General features: G+C 39.0%; 1 protein-coding gene across 2 annotated transcripts in view; it reads right to left on the bottom strand.

The window, feature by feature from the left end:
* The window catches only part of LOC146004957 (bifunctional FAD diphosphatase/FAD synthase-like), a 110840-nt gene that overhangs the window by 4385 nt on the left and 85038 nt on the right, over nucleotides 1-21417 (bottom strand). For both annotated transcript variants that reach the window (XM_083144030.1, XM_083144031.1), the window contains one exon: nucleotides 18157-18301. In XM_083144030.1, the coding sequence (XP_083000156.1) occupies nucleotides 18157-18197 (41 nt within the window). In that variant the 5' untranslated portion in view covers nucleotides 18198-18301. The remainder of the gene's footprint in view (nucleotides 1-18156; nucleotides 18302-21417) is intronic.

The following is a 21417-nucleotide window of genomic DNA, read 5'->3' on the forward strand; positions in this document are numbered from 1 at the left end:
AAAAATTACTTTATGAGAAATTGTAACTGTAAATAGTTGCTTTTAAATGTAAGTAACTGTAACTGAATTACTCTTTCACACTTAAATTGATGAAAATTTGTAACGTGGGGGAAGAGCTAAATTTGTCAACTCTGTTTCCAACTATGTGTCTTCTCTGGGTGCTAAGGTGAAAGGATTTTAGTGATATTGTTTAAGGCAAGGAAGCTAGGCTTCCTTGGGGTGGATTCCTGCATAGAAAGTGTGCATATGTAGGGCGAGTAAATTAAATGAATGATCATTAAAGCAAAGCTCACTCCTTTTTCCATAATTTATTTGTTGTAATAATATAATATAAATACATAAATAAAACACCTGTAAGTCTTCAGATATTTATTGCAATCATTGATTGTGTGTAATTCGTATGCAAGAAAATTTCCCGCAGAAAATTACAGCAAAATAAACTCATATTACTTTACAGTTACTGACTGTAACTGATTACTTTTCAAGGAACTGTACCTGTAACTCAATTACTTTTAATAAGTAACTTTCCGAATACAAAATGTATATTGTTATTGATGTAGGTAATTGTTAAAGCAGTTGGCAACTCTGATCTCTCTAGAACTCTCGCACCGTCGCGATGAACGGCAGGCTTCTTCATCTCGCAAAAGTGTAAGGGTTGATTGGCTTTCTCTTCACGGTATTCCTTGCAGCAATTCGATGTGTAAGCATGAACTTCATGCCCTTATTAAAATGAGAAAGCCACGGTTTAAAACACCCAAAATTGACGCTCTTCTTGCTCAACATGGCCACAGTGTTCTTCGCTTGTCACCATACCACACTGACCTTAAGGGGATGAGGAACAATTTCGCACCAGTTGTGCATTTATTTCAATATCGTCCGAATGGGCAATGCTACTGAGGAAAAAAACTGGTGTTCAATAGAGTATGAATTTCTCCACATGTTGCAAGTGAAAGTGTTTCTTAAAGTTGATTATTAAGCTAGATACGATGTTTGAAAAATATTATGGATAATCATTTTCAGAAACCAATATATTCCTTATGGGGAATCAACTTCAACTTAAAGTTACGGCTAATCAAATGGAAGTTTCGTCTTTTCCGCCTGTCAATTACTACTTCAATCTGTCCTTTTTCCGTTGATATATTTTTATATGCCATCGGAAGTTTGATATTCCCAAGTGAACGAATCAACTAATACTCCCATAAGAGCAATGCATTTTTCCTTGTCTCCTACGGCCATCCTGGCAGTGTTGCCAAACCTGATGCACATAAAAGAGCTAAATTTCAACGTAAACTGAGTAAAAAAAACTTTCAAGGAGCTAGATTTACGAAACTGGATAAAGAGCCTCCTGGGGTAATTTTAGGTGTCAAATGAGTGGGGTGTGAGTGATGGGGCGCAGTTATTACCGTTAGCTTTAAAGTGATGGCAATTTATTCTTAGTTGTCACTGTCTAGATCCGACGGCATCACCCATCTCAATAATCCACCGATGGTCGTATGAAATCGAAAATAAAGTATTCCCGGATAACAATATTACGTCCTCTTCACGTCAGCCAAGGCGCTATAAAGAAAAGTAGCTGGGGATGTACGAGGGGTGGGGCGACGCAACAAATATAATAATATCACGTCACGTGCAAAACGTATACTTATGACAGAAGTTGTCTATGTAAGCCGCAGCCAGTGGTGGCATCATAGTGGAGCAGGGGCCGGGTGTCATAGTTCACAGCCAAACGAATGCACGAAAGGGCCAGATCTGGCTCCAAAAGAGCGAAGCTGGCAACATTAATATGGGCATCAGTCAAAGAATGTTGCTCAAAGGAATGTGAGCCCAATATCCCCCCCTTAAATACGCCATTGATTGTCATGTAGGCTTCTTAAGTTTGTTACTTATTCGGCAAAGTATTTAACTTGAGCATACACAGAGTAATAGGACCAGTCAGCATTCCGCCAAAGTACACGACTCGATGTGTTCTTTTAGCCTTTGACAATAAAGACCCCGGAAACATATTGAAAATCGAACATGCTTCTGCCCCGTAATTTCCCGGCGCTTAGAGGAAAATATGATAATGGGGCCTAGACGGAAGTGTGAAAATATTGCGTGTACATAATGGTAGCGCCATTCCGAATCAATAAACAAACAACTATATATATATGGCTCTGCCATGTTCGTGGAGGCCGTATTTTACCTCGCATACATGCGGTTTGCAATAGCAAACTACGTTAGAGAACTAACGTAGAACGTTCTGCAACGATCTGCTGAGAGAATTTACATGGTTAGAAGTTACAAAAATGGTACTGAACCGTTTTCAGTACATTCATGTCGTCACTTATCTGTGTCGTGGTTAGAATGCGAAGTAAACATGGTGGTAACAGCTTTGAATATTAAAGACACATACTTCATACACACATATACTGTCCCAGCTAACAGAGGAGCAGGGCCGCGCATAACGGCACAGGAGGAGGGAAATCGAGTGGTGAAAGCGCAGCGTTGCCAACCGTAGGGACCTGATCGTACATGTACGGACGTATGGTCCAGATCTTTGTCCGTACGCAAATGCACGGCTTGTCAAAATTTCCATTTGCTGTTTTATCCCTAATGTTTCCCTAAGAATTATTTTCCTGTACTAGTTTACGGTTATTACAAACATCAGAAAACAGTTTTTCGTTGTGACGTTTCAGGAGAACACACGCTCCCTTCATCAGACATTTATTTATATTTTGACTAAAGATACAGTTATAACAATGGTTAGCAATTTTTTAAACAAAAAGAATCCGTTATATAATGGATGTTGTCAATGTTACATTGTTGTAATATAGCAACTTAACTGAAAATGAAAATGGTAACATAGATCCCGTATGGAGTTTTCTTTTTCACAAATGGAGTAAGCCACCATATTTAAAATTTAATGTAACAAAAACCATCAAGAGACTTTGTGAAAACAATGATGAATATGAATTACCTGATGATATTTGGGATTCATAATTTTAAATAAAAATAAATAATGTGATAAAAAAATGTATCTAAATTAGAACAGACTGCTTCTTTTCACAGTTAAGTTGCTATATTACAATAATGTAACATTGACAACATCCATTATATAACGGATTCCTCTTGTTTAAAAAATTGCTAACCATTGTTATAACTGTATCTTTAGTCAAAATGAAAATAAATGTCTGATGTGCGTTCGGTATTATCGTTTTCAAAACTTTGCAACGCTGTAGAACGAAGGAGAGAAAGCGGAGAACTCCAGTCGTCCATTACGCAATCCCGTTTCCCACTCTCCATTGGTGGAGCCGTCTCGCGTCACTAATTGCGCGGAGACTTGTTCTCGCTCGCCTGGTCTACAGTTAGCTGGTACGGGGTTTACATATATACTAGGGTTGTGGTATCAGAAAGTATAGCTTGTTATTTATTCACATATACTTTTCCTGCATTTTTGTCATTTGCAGAGCCCTGGAAAATATGCAAAAATTTATAGTTTTGTTTTATTTTTCAGCATTGTAGAGAATTTTTTTTTGTTTACATACCGATAAGTAAGTAATTATTGAATAAAGCAAGCTGATGCAACGTAATATGTACACAATAATATTAACCAATATTTTGAACAAGTTGCTAGAGACTCGGATCTTTACTCGAGTCTGGTCCTTCATCAGTATATGTATGTATGTATATATCAGTGGCGTATCCAGAAAGAAAATTTGGAGGGGGGTCCAGCCAGGGTTGTCCATCCCCCAAGGTCAATGGCGCGTCCCACCTGTATAATAGTACGTGGATAGTTGTCTCGGTTTTCTCTTTTTTGTTGTTGTTATTGTTATTCTTGGAATCGTAATTTCAGAACTGAATGTCCGTTCACACTATTCAGAAGTAGTCTAAAATATTTGGCTGAATTCTTCATCTGAAATCTCCAGAAGTCTCTAAAGCAGTTCTGTGACGTCTCTTGGGTAAGAAGTTCAGAGGTTAAATTGTGATGAGGGCTCTAAATATTTTGACAACTGCAGTAAAACTAAAAACGTTTCACAGAGTACAATTAAGGAAGTCCCCTTTTCAACTGCGGCTAGAAGATTACTTGCTTGAGATAGTTCATTCTGACAAGGTTGAAGAAATTTAACAAAAACATGAAGTGGGTCATTTTTTTTCCCTCTAGAAATCGAGTTTCACACACTGACAATAGTTTGCTTTCACTGTCTGGTGGTACATAATGCAACATATTTGTTTTTAGTATTTCACCTCTGCATGTATTATTTCTAAAAACAAACAAACACAAACTCACTTACTGTATCAAAATAGTTTCTCACTGAAGTCAGATTTTCAGCTGATATATCACTACACAGTGTGAAACTTTAAAAAAAACCTTTTAGTGGGTGTTAATTTCAGAATCCAAAAACCGTGCACACAGAGAGAATTTTCTGCCACATCAAGTGTCTCATAGGAAAGTATGCCTAATCTACCATAGTATTTTCAAAAATAAGAAAAGAATTTGGGCGGAGGGGTCCGGACCTCCTGGACGCACCCTCTGGATACGCCCTTGGTATATATGTGTGTGTGTTTGTATGTTGCGCAACGGGTTATTGTCTTTCTTATTGTAATTATTTTGACTTCCACACCACACATTACATTTGGGAATGTCCCGTTTTTATCCAGCATTTTAACTGCAAAGTGTTTCCTTGCTATCGTGTCGCTTGGCTTTACATGCTGACGAATTTGGATATTGTACAGTGGCCGGTAATAAAAATGGAACACCTACGTCCTGAAATACCCGGTCCCCTGCAATGCGATGTGTGTGCTGCCTACCTCTACGGCGACGAATCAACTTCACTAGCAACTTTTCAATAAGAAGTTTTGCTATCGCCTCAGAGTTACGGAATACACATGACGCGTTGCAGGGAAACCAGCATTTCAGGATCCAGGTGTCCTACTTTTATTGCCGCTGACTGTACATGCAACAGTAACCTTTGTTGGCTTACGCTATGTATGCACTGTGGGATTTGAAACTGCACGTTTGCTTGCCGGATGGATTTTCTAGGGCTTCTGCTGAATGCCTCTCGAGTCCGTTCAAAGTTTTCTTCTGAAACCTTCCACTTCGCATGATCGTGTTTCTCTCGGCTGCTTGGCCCATTTCATAATCGACACGTACACCCAAGGGCAAAAGAAACCGTAGGCGAATTGTCCATCACCATTTTCATTCGGTCTGTATTGCACGATATGATGATAACGAATTGAAATAAAGACTTCAATAAGCAGAGGGCAATACATGTTTTGCACCAACATAATTTCATTCCTTAAAACAACAAATGATGTAGAATAAACAGTAATGAAAATTACGATGGACAATTTGCGTACCATTATCCTTGCCGTTGACTGTACGTTGGGACATCATCCTTCGAACCAAGGTATGAATGCGAAAACGTAGCTGCACACGTTTCGCAAATGTCAATTCCGCAAGTGCTAAAACACAAAACACCTTCTTAGCCTTAGTGCGCATAAACACCAACTCAGCAAAGCACCTTCTGTCCACATGACGACCAATGTTTCCAACCCGAATGCGCATAAAAGAGCTAAGTTGCATCTTAAATGGAACTAAAAATTACTTTCAAGGAGGTAGATTTTCGAAGGCGCGATCAACTGCATCCTATGGTAATTTTAGGTATCAAGGGAGGGGGGGGGGGGATTTCCTCTTCCTTCACAGAAGCCGTCCAGCAATTTTTGCAGACGCAAAAGACAATGGTTACAAAGTACAGACCTAAAAAAAATCATATTTTTTGGATAAAGTTCTATTATCATTAACTTCAAAGTACAGTAAAACCTCGTTAATCCGGACTAATGGGGGGGATAAGTTGGCCGGTTTAACGAAAGTCCGGATTAACTGAAATAACCTAAAAGAACAGTAGAAAGTGCATTAAAACTCCGTTTATAGCAACAAAACACGTTTATTATGGTGTATTTAAAGGGCATAGGCCTAAATACACTATACAGTAGAGTACAAAGTTTGCGGGAAACAGAATTTCATCAGTGGTTGACGGCTTTTTCTTTGGGAAGTTCTCTTGTTGACTTCTAGCCAAATTTAAAACCTTGCATTCTGCTTTTTTTTTTTAACTTTTTTTTTTGCCTGTCTGGATTAAGCTAAATCCGGCTTATCGGGGTCTGGATTAACGAGGTTTTACTGTAATAATGATTTATCCTTGTCTAGTCGGTAGGGCGTCTGACTACCACGCGGAAGATATGGGTTCGATTCCCAGGGTGGGAATTTTTGTAGCCTTGTCCCCGCATAAAGAGGCTTTGGTGCTCACCCAGCCTCAATTAAATCGGTACCTGGGTAACCCCGGGGGCAATGGTAACCCGAGCGTAGTGCTGATCACATCACCTTCAAAAAATGGCCCGAGATCGATAGAATGTGTGAGGTCCTATCCCTTGTATGTCTCACGGCATGGTGCAAGTGCCTACCTACTTCATACCTTCCAAAGTTTAGATCGGGTGATAACCCTCACCCCCTCAATTCAGCGATGGTAGTATAAAATCAAAACTGAAGGAATCCCGCGATCAATATTATATTACCTTTATATCAGCCACGGCGTTATATAAAAACAAGAGGCTGGAAAGAGATCAACACAGCCAATGTATCTCTAAATATCACGTGTAATGCATATTCAGGGCAAAACTTCATTAAACCAAATCCTTCTTGGTCTATGGAGGGGGTCGGAGCCAGTGAGGGTAGGGGTGGGTGCTCCACTAGTTCACTGCTTAATTTAGAATATTTGCATTTGCCGACACGTTTCAAATCCAATAACATGTATCGTAGTTTGTAAATAACATTGGGCGTCTCGTCGCAAGTCACCCAAGAGACAGGAAAGCAACATAAATAAACAAAACGTAAATAACCTAGTCGAGTTTGGGATAGCAATGACCACAAAATCCGAATACCGGGTATCCGTATTTCAAATTATCCGATATCCGTTTCGGATGCAACGGATATCCGATTTGGTGGATAATTTGTGGAAAATACGTACAGTGAAATATGAAAATGACGAATAAAAGAATATATGGATTGCCTGTAAAACGGATAAACGATAACACGGTCCGGGTAATGGACACATTCGGGTATACGGATATTTAGGATAATCCGAATATTCGGATAGAAAATTATCCGGTTTTGGCCATCCACAGTCTGGGAGTGTCGATTGCCCATCATAGCCCTTCCTCTCCCTGCATCCGTGCCTGTTGCCCGAACAACGGAAGGAACTCATGAAGCACTTTCTTACCATTGTTACAGCCTACCTCCCTGCAACAAAGAGCTCGGAAAGGCACCCGTCTGAAACATGTGATCCTTATTTCGTAAGCTCGCAGTTCTGAACGAAGTGTTAGATATAGGGTGACCAACTTTCGACCATGAATTCAAGGGATATTTCCAACTTTCGGCATTGAATTTACCAGTAATTCACCCAACCCTATCAGCAATTAATATTAATTATTATCAGATAGGAAGCGTGTCTGGTATCGACAGACTAGGCAGATCGACTGTATCACAGGGAAGCAATTGCATGATTCTGACTGATGCATGACTTGAGAGTAGCGACATAAAGGCATAGCCGAAGTGAAATCATTACTTTCACTGACGAGTTCCTGAGCACTCTTCCATTTCAGAAAGTAGGGAAGGGGCACTGTGCCGTGTAATACAATTATTGCTCTGTCAAATTTACGGTTTACACGGTCACGAGGGGGAAGGGGGAATATTTCCCTGGCAGGGAAGGAACTTCTCAATTAGAAGTAGGAAAAATGTTTTGATGAGAGGGGAATTAACACCTGTTAATTCAAGCCCTGAATATGTCTGTTAAAAACTTGCTAAATCTATTGTTAAAACTAATAATGTAGACTACTAAAAACTAAAACTATTGTCTCTGAGAACACTATATACGGAGATGGGACACAGGACAACACAATAACATAGAGGATTATCCTGACCGCGAATCCTGGCGCCAGAACCTCGTTAGCCTGCAAGAAGCAGTTCCCGGGGTGTATACGGTAAGTGAGGTGGTTGACCTTTGGATGGCTTCCAGTGACGAATTCAGGGGATTACCCGGGGGGGGGGGGGGACGAATCCCTTACCCCTAACCCCTAAAAATTTTAATAATCTGGTAGAGCATTCAAGTAATAGTAAAGAAATTTGGCAAGAACATTCATATTGGGTATCTTTCACTTACTTTAATTGAAGTACAACATACTTTTTCTGGCTTTTCGTAATAATAAGCACCGATTCAGTCCTCTTAGAATTTAAAGTCACACTAATGAACGAATTAAAATCATCGTCCGCCATTGTTGAAACTCAACAATGGACACAGAGCGGCAGGACTTGTCTACTGTAAGATCCTATTTGTTGTAATTGTAACGATACCAACTTCTTGCAGTTATTTCAACTGCTGGTCAGTCAACAGTCTTTCTGTTGAATGGTAGTGATGTGCTTGTGCAGTCTTACTGAAATTTAAGCTCAAGTTAAATTAATTACATATCAGAGGTAAGCGACTCTATCCTAGCATTATAATTCGGTGCCTATGACATTCTCACCTGCGGAAAGTGAGTCCGTGTCGTTTGCGCCGAGGGTTCTTATCGGTTCATTTGCGCCGCGACATAGTCAAGACCTTCCTTGGTGGATTTTCCCATAATCGGGAGTGTCATTACCGCCGCGCGCACATGTTTATGACGATGCCCAGCTCCAGCTGTGTTTATCTTCGATTGAAAAGGAAGGTGATTGGTAAATGAATGCAAGATAAAAGTATATATGAGGGATATACATTGGGAAATTAGTATTTATGTAAAACTGAGACTTGAGACAAACGACAAGATGGCTGAGAATATGGAAATGATAGAAACAACGCGTGCAATTCCTTCGAGCATATGCACACCTACAAGAATTCAAATAACGTTTGTATTGTTGTTGTGCAAGTGTATCGAAATATTGTGTCTATACGAGTATATACGTATCTATTACGTATATAATGTTTGCAAATAATTACACTGTATTTATAATGTTTTGACGATTTTATGTAGTGTATAATGGCACATTTATGGTGCTTCCAAAGTGTACATTTACGTAGTACTTGTAGAATGCTTTCAATATTTTAACAATACTGTATTTACAATGTTTTTTTGACGATTAACGATAAATGATTAATAGTTAATAGGCTGATACTGATCTATGTATTTTCTGTTGTGGAATAAAATTGATACAAGTAATCCTGTGTAACGTCTTTTGAAATAAGTAAAGAAAAGTCATATTTGACTCTCTGGATAGGTTTAACATTTCAGTGTAAACACAGCTTTGCATCGTCATAAACACACGTGCGCGCGGCGGTGATGACACTCTGGATTGTGGGAAAACCAGCCAAGGATAGTCTTGACATATGTCACGGCGGAAATGAACCGATAAGAAGCCTCGGCGCAAACGACAGGACACCACGGAAAGTTTGATATCCGTCCGGAGGGAAGTGACCGGATTCAACACTGATGGCTTCTCAGAAAGTCACCCCTTACGCCACTGTTTGGCGTTTCCTTTCAATTCTCATTGCATAAAACAATGTGATGAATAATTTGCCTGGTAATACTTACGCATCCCACTCTACCTCCTAAGTACTTTGCTCTACGGATGGTTCAGAAGTGAATAGGGTCTTGTAAACATGAAGACGATATCGAGACTTCATATACGAAACTCGATTCCGAGCGAAACTTGCTGAAAAATATATCTGAACCAAATTTATTTTATTATGCGGCATCTTCATGCATACCAAGCAGTGGACATGATTATGTACAGTCACCGACAACAAAAATGGGACACCTATATTCTGAAATACTCGCTTCCCTGCAAGGCGTTTTATGTGTTGCCTAAGTGTACGGCGACAAGTGGATTTAACAGCAAACTTTCAAGGGCAACTTCTACCACCGCCGTAAAGTTAGGCAACACACATAATGTGTTATTGCCGGTGGCTGTACTCATAAGTCATATACTTTGTTTATAATTATTACAAAACCAATCCATTAATGTTAGTTGTGAGCATCTGCTACTTGGTTGCATTTTCAGGTTAGAAATATGTTTCTAGAGAATTCGTAGCGTCGAAACGAGGCGTCCAACGAAAAAACTATATCATTAAATACTGTTTGCCTTAAGGGCATGCGGGACAGCCTCCGCCCGGCTTTTCCCTCCGAGTCAGTCTTGCCAACTTAGCTCTCTTGTAGCCAGATCTGGCTCTTTCGTGCACTCGCTTGCCCCCGTGCCTCACTATGATACCATCACTGGATCCGGCCCACAAAGACCAACTTTTGCCATGATTATACATTTTGCACGTGACGTCATATTGTTATATTTGCAGCGTCACCCAACCCCGTCTTATATTTCCAGCTACTTTTTTTTTATATATAGCGCCGCGTTGACGTGAAATTGGCATAATATTGTTATCAGGGAATCCTTTATTTTCGATTTCGTATGGCCACGAGATGGGCGATGCCGCAGAATCTAGATGCTGAAAACTAAGAATAAATTGTCATCAATTTAGAGTTAACGGTAATAGCAGCACCCCACCCCTATGACAACTAACATTACTCTACGAAGCACTTCGTAAATCTAGCTTCTTGAAAGGCAGTTTTAACTCCATTTAAGGTGAAATTTAGCTATTTTATGCGCACCAGGTTTGGCAACACTGCCAAGAGGCAAGGAGAAATTCATTGGGCATATGGCAGTATTATTTGATTTGTTATCTTGGGAATATCAAACTTCCGATGGAATAGAAAATGATATCAACGGAAAGAGGGCAGTTTGAAGAAGTGATTGCCCAGCAGAAAAATTGAAACTTCCATTTGATTAGCCGTAACTTGATGTTGAAGTTGATTCCCCATAAGGAATAAATGGGATTCCGAAAATTCTTATTCTTCATATTTTTCAAATATCGTGTCCAGCTCAATAATCAACATAAAAAAACGCTTCCACTTGCAACATGGAGAGAAATTCATACTCTTGATACATCCAGGGTTTCTCTTTAGTAGCAGTGCCCATTCGGGCGATATTGAAATAAATGCACAATTGGTGCGTAACTGTACCTCATCCCCTTAATGACGTCTGTAAGGTGTGAAAGTTCGTGCGGTGACACGTTGTTGATTTCGAGACTCGAAACTTGCCCTTTGAGGTCGAGAGGAGTGTGAATACATCGAGTCAAGAACGAGACTTGCATCTATAACTCGAGATAATTCCAGAAATCCTGATAATCTTTTGTCTCCTCTCGACACCATCCCTCTCTCTGAGGCTGCGGCACTTTGTGAGTCTTGCCCTTATGTACTCTTCGCAACATCTTAATTGACCGTCCTGAAAAAATTCAAAGTTCTGAATTCGTAAATTTGGCAACATAGCGCTTCAGAGTCCACAAATAGTATCCAACTTAGCAACAGTTTTACTTTCTAAACGAAAACGCTCTTGTGAATTTCTTTAATTCTTTCACATGCCATGAAGTTAGAAACCCTAAACAAGTAATATAATACGCAATTAAACAAAAATCGTAAATTGGAAATAGAAATGTTGATTTTTTAAAAAAAGACTATTCATTCTGAAATAGAAAATAGGGGAATTTATGTGCAGTTGGAATCTCTGAACTCGTTCTCCACCACCTGGAGAGAATTGAAATCACATATCAATGCAATGAAGCAAATTTCTCTCGATTTTAGGCAAAATTACAGTAAAGATAAATTACACAATACCGGACGATTCTACAAAGTGCGTCTTTTCCCTGATCTTTGGCGAAACATGGTTCGGAACTCCGGCAAAATGTTATTTCAACTTAGATCAACTTGTTTTACAGGCTTTCACGTTAGCAATCCCCTGGAGCAGTTGGTGAAGCAGTCGTCTTGTTTTGCTTTTTCGGCAAGAACAAAACATCGTAGGTTAAAATCTCACCCACTCTTGATTCTTTTTTTTATTGTTATTTACGTAGTACAAGTGTTGTAATAATGTAATATAAGATTACATTAAATCACTGTAAATATTTATGTGATGCATACCTCGGAAATGTTTCTACTCATCTTCTTGATTTTTCAGTGGTGGGCAGGATTTTTGGCAAGACCTTTCTTTTCATTTAGCTGTCAAAAGCTATGTTAACACACATTAAGAATTAATATATCATAAATACATGTTCTTAAACAGCATGTTGTAATCAAGGTGTCCCCGTTTTAATATCAGGTGGAGGCTCATTGCACAGTGGTTCGGATCCCACTTTAAACTGTAGGTCCAGTCCCGATTAGCTTTACTGTGCATAAGTTGACTTAAAACACCAAATCAACCAATACATCTCCTTTCAGAGTGGGACTTCTACGATACTGTAGTCGGCCAGCATCCGAAAATACAGTTCTGCTTCGCGTACACCAGAGAATAATTTCATTTAATATTGTGACTAATTTTACTTTAAACCCGCAGATTAAAGCGATAATAGTGTCCAGAAAAAGAACCTCAAAGTAGATCTTCACACAAAGTATTTTAATCCATTGCCAAACATTTCAGTTAATAATATTATGGTTTTCCATTGACCATATTTTCGATTCATAGTGAATTTGCTAAAGGACCATGTCAAGAAATCTAAATATGTAAGTTTTACTAGTAAATGCATTTAAAATGCACGAAACAACAGGGGAGGAGAAAAATAAACCTAAAAAATAAGTAAAAAATGCAAAAAAAACCTGTTAAGAATACTGACAATAAACTAAAAGCCAAAAAAGGCTGAAAAATGCAAAAGAATTGTAAAATAGAAAGTGTTTTCAGGCTCTAACTGAAGGGAAACGGACATGATATCAGGTTTGGCATTGTTTTTAAGGGTCAGAAAAAAAGTTGACTTTTCCTCAACTTCCGGAACCTAATTACTAATTATGACCATTATTATTATTTCATACAGTCTTTGGAAAAAAGCTGAAATTTTATTGGCAACCGGGTTCTGGTTCATATATTACTCCTTTTCGCTCTCCTGTTCCTACCTTAAACAAATAACAAAAGACTTCACAACTAAACAATTGCTTGTTCAAAACACGGAATTTTTGCACAATTTACAAAATATGACAAAACACCAATAGACATGTTCATCATCTTTCCCTTTCAACGTTTCTCGATTTTTTCTGAACTCCTTTCCTAATGAAATTTGCCATGAGGAAATTACAGACATGACATTATGTGTGAATTGGTTTCTTCAAACTGGTAGCTAATCATAACATGACGTACCTGGAGGAAAGGTTGAATGCTTGATTCTCACGAGCGAGGTCATAGGTTCGATTCTCCACCCAGGCAGGAGTTTATCGTTGGATGTAAAGTTTATCCACCATGCTAACAAGCTAACATTGGTCTCTGTATTTCCCGAGGTGAAAGGAAATAGTAAGAGAAAGTTGTTTCGATGATAGGAGGAAGTCGCATGCCAGGTGGAATGCGCAGAATCAAGTTAGGTAGAGCGAAGTCTGTAATGGTGGTATCGAATATTGCAAAGTTAATGGAAAGTTTGTTATATCTGATACTCGTACTTTCTGTTCAAAGAAGACAAACAGTTTAAATACAAAGGCAGTGACGAATTAACGATCATTATGAGGTTTTGAATTTTTTGTCACTCATTATAAAAATACTTATTAGTAGTTTCTTATCGAATCGGCCTCCGTCGCAATAACCATTTACTTATGTTAATTGGCGATTTACTATTATTTTTAGACGCATGGTATGATGGTGGTGAGGGGATTGGCAACAGTCATTACGAAGGAACGGACAAAAAATTACCAATCTTAGCAATTTGAACTCATTAAACGCTCTCCGGGAACTTAACACTACTTAACATAACTGTATATGTTTGTTTTAGTATATCGAAATCAAATAATCAATATTTTAGGTGTCACTAAAGAACAAACAATACATAACTTAAATAACATTACATTTTGCATCCTGAATACATATATGTGATTTGTGAATTAATCACGATGTGTGTGTTAACACAACATATGAACAATAACTAAAAAAAAGTTTTAACTTTAAAAACTGGAAATCTGCAACTTCTAAGGGGAAATATGCGCAGAAGGGGGACGTCCCTCAAGTGTGCATCGGATTCATTTTTTAAATATTCTAATATCAACGGTCTCTCTGTTCAGCAAAAAAAAAATATGAGGAGAGGGTGGGATTTGAACCCGCGACATTTCACGCTTGACGAAAAATAAGGAAAGCAGGGTGTAACCAACTGCTCTACGTTAACTTCATGACGTAATACCCTTAAAAACATATTGACGTTTATGAAGACTCCCACCGTGCTGTGTTCCAAGCACATTTTCTCGACAAGTCGTGAAAAATATTTTTTGAGAACTGTTCGATATTATGAAATACTATTGTAAATAAAATGTCGCATAAACTCCTCATAAATTTGCTTCTTAATGCACAAACTTGATGGCGATATCCTCCAGGTGGAGAAAAACTCAATTCCGTGTTTCAAACCCCTCTAATTTCAAGTCAGTCAAGCAGAATCGTAAAAATTCCTCAAGGTTCTTTCTCCAATTTATTATTTCTGTTTGATTGTGTATTATAATAGGGGTTTATAGTTTCTAAGTTCATGGAAAGTGCGAAATTGAAAACATCTCACCGCAGCGTTTTTCGTCTAGTGGAAGGACCAACTCAAAGTTTGCTACTCTCACTTGGATCCCCGGCCGGTTCAAATCCGGGAACTTTTCTAACGGTGGAAGCGGCCCCGGCGCCTACCCAGCGTCGAATAACATGGGTACCTGGGGGAAACCCTGGGGGGTAAAGGCGGTCAGGGGCGTGATGCTGATCACATCACCCCCACTCACGACCGGATCAAGAAAGTGTGGGGCGTTACCCCCCCACCCCCTATACGCCTTCATGGCGTGGTGCTAAGCACAGGGGAACACTTTTTTTTTTACTTTTTACTTGGAGCCGAAGTGCAATGTTGCTAAGTTTACTTTTTACTTGGAGCCGAAGTGCAATGTTGCTAAGTTTACGAATTCGGGACTTAGAATTCTTTCTGGGCGGTCAAATAAGATGTTGCGAAGTGTACATGATGGAAAGGCGTTTCTACATAGCTACTACTACCTCTACATCGCAAGGTAAAACAGGGCGGATTAAGTTAGTACTACCACTAATGCTACAATTGCAGCTATAAGAGCGACCACAAGGAAAAAAACCTTGGACGAAAAGTCCCCGCGCAGCTTTCCCTTCTTATTTATTTATTTATTTATTTATTTATTTGAGAAAATTTCAGATACAGCACAGGTGGCCATTTTACACTGAAATTGTCAACAATGAGAGCAATAATTATAATAAGCATAAAGATAAAAATATAATATAATAAAATAAATAAATAAAAATAAATAAGAAATAATTAAGAGTAACAAAACAACATAAAAGTGAGTAGCAAATGAACAAAAAAATAAGTAAGAGATGGCACTATGTGATATTAATTACAAGTATTTCTTCTGATAGAAGACCGAAAGGCAAACTCGGAGAAAAATATATCAATATTTGAGGGGAGATCATTGTATTGTGTGGCAAGTCTATAAAAGAGAGATCTTTTTTGAATTTCCAGTCTAGGTTTTTTTGTATAAAATAACCTTGTATTGCGAGTTGTGCGCATAGGTACTCTAAAGTGGAATTCCTCAAGGAGTGTGTTGCAGCGGATTTTGCCATTCACAATTTTGTATAAGTAACTGAAATCAATCTGCAAACGTCGCTAATAAGCAGTTTGTAAGTTAAGAAAGGACAAGAGATGCGGAGATGAAAAATTGCGTAATGAGGGAACCCTGTGACGGACTATAGCTAGGAAGAAGTTAAAGACTGAATCGATTCTGGAGAGGTGAGTGGGACATGCCATGGACCAGACGGGAGAGCAGTATTCTATTATTGGGGAGATGAATGATTTGAAGTACAAAGTGAGGGCTGAGATGTCACTAATTTCAGTGAAACGGTAGAGTAAACCTAAGAGACGCATGGCCTTTTTTGTGGTGCTTAAAATATGTTCCTCAAATGTGAGCTTTTGGTCGAAAACAATGCCTAGGTCTTTGTGAGAGGATACTGCTTTGATGTTATTGCCAGCGATGGAGTAAGATGACTTTAACAGATTCTTCTTGAGAGAGATAGTGAGAGTAGTACACTTGTCAGGATGCAATGTAAGGTCCCATGTCAGGCACCAGGAAGTAAATGTTGCTATGTCATTCTGAAGAAGATGAGTATCGTCGGAAGTGGAGATTTCCCTGAAAATTTTACAGTCATCTGCGAAAAGACTAGAGGGAGCTGTGAGATGGTCGGCAAGGTCATCGACGAATAATAAGAACAAGAGAGGTCCTAGAACACTACCCTGTGGAACTCCAGAGAGGACAGGAAGAAAGTTAGAAACAGTTCCAGGAAGAACAACACGTTGTTGGCGATCGCTAAGGTAATCTGTGAGAAGGGTGAGAAATTTGCCATGAATGTTGAATCTATTGCATAATTTGTGAATCAGAAGACGATGACTAACAGTATCAAAGGCTTTGGCCAGATCAAAGTATATTACATCTAATTGTGAATTATTTGAAATGCATTTCATAGCATGTGAGAGTAAAACAGACAGGTTTGTAAGACAGGAGCTACCAGGAAGAAAACCATGTTGCTTAGAGCTTAAGTACGGAGAAACAAATTTGTACAGTCTGTCTTTGATTACTTTTTCACAGATGATGGACAGAGGAGAGAGTAAGGAGATTGGTCTGTAAGATGAAACAAAATTTTTGTTACCACTTTTGTGAATCGGTGTGATGTTAGCTTGTTTCCAAGCGTGAGGAAAGATGCCTTCCGAAAAACATCTGTTCAAGAGAATGGAGAGGGGATAGCACAGGGATTGCACAGTTTTCCTGAGGAACATGGTGTTGATATCGTCCGGTCCTAGGGCACGGTGAACTGAAAGAGACAACAATAGATCCTTCACCTCATCGGGTGTAGTGACAAGCGTTGTTAGGGAGGAGGAACAGACTGGTCTTACATTTGGCAACGCTGCATGGGAAGACGGGGGGCAGAAGTTACCATGAAAATAAGCGTTGAAGAGTTCTGCCCTTCGGTCCCCTATCGCACTTTCACTATCATGCGTAATTTCAGCTGGAATCCTACTGTTATTTTTCCTTGAGTTTATTAGATTAAAGAAGTTTTTTGGGTTTTCCGGGATTGTTGCAGTGATATTGTTTATATGTTCCTTATATTTTTTTCGAAGGAGATACTTTGAGTGTCGTCGCAGAGCAGCAAAGGTATTGTGCGTGTGTTCACTCGGGAAGCCCTTCCAAAGTTGCCATGCTCGTGTCTTGTTGGCCAGTACATCCAACTCGGGTCATAAGAGAGCATGCTCCACTCTCTCCCTCCCATCCACGCGGGAGTACGGTGCACAGGAGTCGCGGGTCTGCGCAGGTTTTTTTGCTTGTGGTTCCACTATACTAAGACAGACTCACAAAGACAGTTTTGGAAAGTTTACGGTTCGGGGTTTTTAATCGGATTGGACAGTGAGAATTCTGTTTCATTATTAGTTAATCGATTAAGTGATTGAGGTGAGGAAGAACTGGTAGGAAGCAAAAGTTAGTTTAAGCCCACTTTATGCTCAGATAGAGTAATCGGAACTAGGCCTGTACAGTTTAAAGTCTGACAACAACTTGGGACCGAAAACGGGATCCCTTGATGACGAGGCGACAGCGTTATGCCATCAGTGCCGAGTAGTACGTGGCTATCGTCAAACGTTCCATCCCAGCATTTACCAAGAGGAACTAAGGAAAACCTCGGTCAGGATGAAAGAGGGTGGAATTTGAAACTGCGACCTCAGACCAAAACGTCGCAGTGGCCACAAACAAGAAACGGCCGTTGTTATAGGCTACGTCCAAACTCATACCTTCGGAAAGGCAGACCGTGGATGGAGTTAAGATTGTCTTACATCCTCCATACGATCCTGATCTGGCCGTTTCTGATTATGATTTCCTCCTGGGTTTCCATTCTTACAAGGGAACCTCGCACTTGCGTTGGTTTCCGCTCTCACCAAGAGAAATTGTTCACCATGAAGGCGCGGTAAGAGGTGTTAGAATAGGTATCAGCGGTTGAAGTTATAGACAATGGATAATGTCAAATTAAAACACTGCATGCTCATATCAGAAACTTACCCGCATCTGTTACTGGCGCCCCCCTCTCTCGATTGCCTCATCCGTCAAAGAGTACGCTGGCCTATACTTGACATTCCCTAAACTGTCCACAAAGCGTAAAGCAGGGTTTGGAGTAGTGTTGTGGCGACTGCCTAGGGACGTGTACCTGCAAGAGAAACAAAGCAAAACCGTTATAATAAACACTTCATCAAAGAAACTTCATAACCTTAAAAATTCTCATGTGCACCATACTTACTTCGCAACTATGGCTTTCGTGGAATCGATAGTACTTTATCTATAGTTGGCCACGCACGCGAACCCCCACAGAATCGATATCGCGTGGGTTAATTATTTGGTTCGCGATGTTCAAGGGAAAGGCCAACGAGTATCGACGCAGTTTCTCGGTTCTACCTGCTGGAACTTAATGACAAATAGGACAAGGCAAGAATGCTCTACTTAATTGTCCCAATCAAAACGACCGAGGTCGTATGTGAAAGTATAACATACATGACAAAAGTTACTATATTCGTACTTCAAGGACGTCAGCAATTTCTTCTACATAAAGGATACGTAACAATGCGCCTTCTGGTAAAGGTAAAGTTCCTTCGTACTGAAGTATAGTTTGACCACAACAAAAATTCTTACTTGTAAGGGGGATATTTCCCCGTTTACACTGAAGGGTGAAAAATGGCATATTGTGCCGACGCATCCAATTTTAATTCAATCAATCCTTTATTTTTTCTTCAAAACCTACTTGTAGTGTACTACTACAACAATGTTGATTTTTCCAAAAACACAGTAAATTTCACTGACATTTCCAGAAAAGAAAGGTACATTCCATGACTTTTACATAAAGCTTGGGCATAAGGTACCGGCACGACAATCCGAAATATACAAATGGAAGGGGGCAGTGTATTGTAATGTGGAATGTATGAACAATGCAGATCACGTGTACCAGGTTTATGATAGGGAAGCGAGAAAAAACGATCTTAAAAATAGCATCGTGCCACATGTGTTTACAAGTCTGAAAGTATACATTAGCATTACAAGAATACAAGAGCCTCATACTACTGCAGGATATTATGCCCCGCAGTTTCCACCACCTCCCTGTAGGGTCATTCCATGCCTGTTCAACGAGACCATGGTACTCATGATCTAAGATGTTGATGAAACTTGACACATTTAGTCCTTCCATAGTGGCGAGAAACCACATAATTTTTTTGTCTCTAACTTGTCTGGTTTAATTTTTATATACCCTCAAACTTTCAGTGATTCATCCTTTCTTCCATTCCCAGGGCCTCCAAGTGTGAGCTACACTGACTTAAAAAACTAATTATCTCTCCTTTATAAATAATTCAATCCTTTTGAAGCTTCACAACAATGTTAACCAAACAATAAGGATTCCAGAAAAAAATGTCAACATATCACATTTATATTTTAGTACACTAATAAACTAATAAAATATTATTACCTATATTTTTGGACAGAAAACATGGTATACTAAAATTTGAATTATCATTGAAAGGGAAAAGTGCAACATCAACACGTGTATTTGTAAAATGGACTTAGATATATGATCTAACTTACCCAGAAATAAAATTGATGGCTTTTTTATTCTATCTGAAAATATAACAACTTATTTCTGAAAATGGCTACCAGAGTTTATATTTTTCAAATTAATTCAAAATCTAAGAATCTAGCTTCAAAACATCATTGAAGCAAATTTTTAGAGTATAAAATGTTAAATAATGTTTCCATGGATGCGCGGAAGGCAGGGCAAGAGGATCCGTGCCCCTTCCCTGGAAAATGAATGTCAAACTAAAAGTACGTATTTCACACATATAATTTTATTTCAGTCACAGTTGTTTGTTTATTATTAAAAGGATATAGTGCATGAACATGATCACTTCATGTCGACGGAGTGTTTCCTTCAGGGGCAATACTATTATGGGTGGAATATGTCTTATTTAAACACCCCCCTCCCCACCAAAAAAGCCTGCAAATGTCCATGGATGTTATATTCTAAACGATTATTTGAAAATATGACAACTTACATAACCTTACAATTTCTTACATTCGTTTCTTTACATTTATTAGAAAAAAAGGTACATTTTAAAAAGTAGTTGATACTCTAAACTATACATGGAATGAAATTAATGAGGAATTTACTTTGTATTGTATAAGTTGTAGATTTAATCGTTTTGGTGACTTTGATGCACGCAATACATAGTTCCCTTTGCTATGCATATTCATTTCTTGCACACGAATATTCCAAGGATCTATCATATGACAGTTTGTGAATATTATTGGATGAATATTGTTTGTTGCTGTTTGCTCAGATGGGATAATAGGAATAACGTTACTACTACGACATTGGGGAGGCACGTGTGATGCTTTTTATTATATTGTGTTTGTAGTAATGTATTAGGTTTGCATTTTTCAGCACATATATATATATATTAATAATGCAATTGCAGGACATTTTACTGTTGCTTATTGTATGAATTATGCATATTGTTAATGTAATTTGTTCAGTTGCACAGATTTTTAACCCATGCTAGTTTATAGATGGTGAGAAAGAACTAGCTCCCCTATCTCCCACACAACACAGCTATAAAGAGAAAGGAGGCTGGGTAACAAGATTGTAAGGGCACCCTTATGTACAATTTCAGTTACAACTTTTAAACCAAGTTGTTTCATATAGTCCATATATTTTGAGCACATGAATTTCATATACTTTCATTTTGTGGCCTTTTCCAACCCAATTTATCCTCAATTGAAGCCCACTGCAGATGAAATTCTGGTCCTATACAGAGAAAGAACAAGGCCTGTTCAAAAATAAACCGAACTCTTTTGGTAAAGTTTGTACAGGGTGGCTCAAAAAGTCACTTAACACCCCTGGTACAAGGCCACTGCAGCGCGCAACATGGAAATGGCGATGACCAATCGTTGCCAGGCCAAGGGGGAACCACATTGACGCCACCTGCACGGTCGGCGGCCATCTTGATGTCCGCCATCTTGAATTCAACTTCAGAATTTTAAATGGGAAGGGGGTGATATGATATATCAAATCAGGCTAGAATTTCACGAGAAATGCAATGGTGAAGGTTTGTTTTACGCATCTTTAACCAGTAAAAAGTTATGACTGAATTCTTGTACCAATTTGCTCCTTTTCGAGGTGTTACAAAAATGCCTTAAAATTTGTTTAGCGCATCGGTAACGCATCGAGATCAAAGTGACGTCTAGGGAGAGAAGTTCGCATGACATTGCACAAGATTTTAA

Source organism: Lepisma saccharinum, chromosome 22 (assembly GCF_977018435.1).
Source record: "Lepisma saccharinum chromosome 22, izLepSacc3.1, whole genome shotgun sequence".
In the NCBI taxonomy this organism is placed as follows: Eukaryota; Metazoa; Arthropoda; class Insecta; order Zygentoma; family Lepismatidae; genus Lepisma; species Lepisma saccharinum.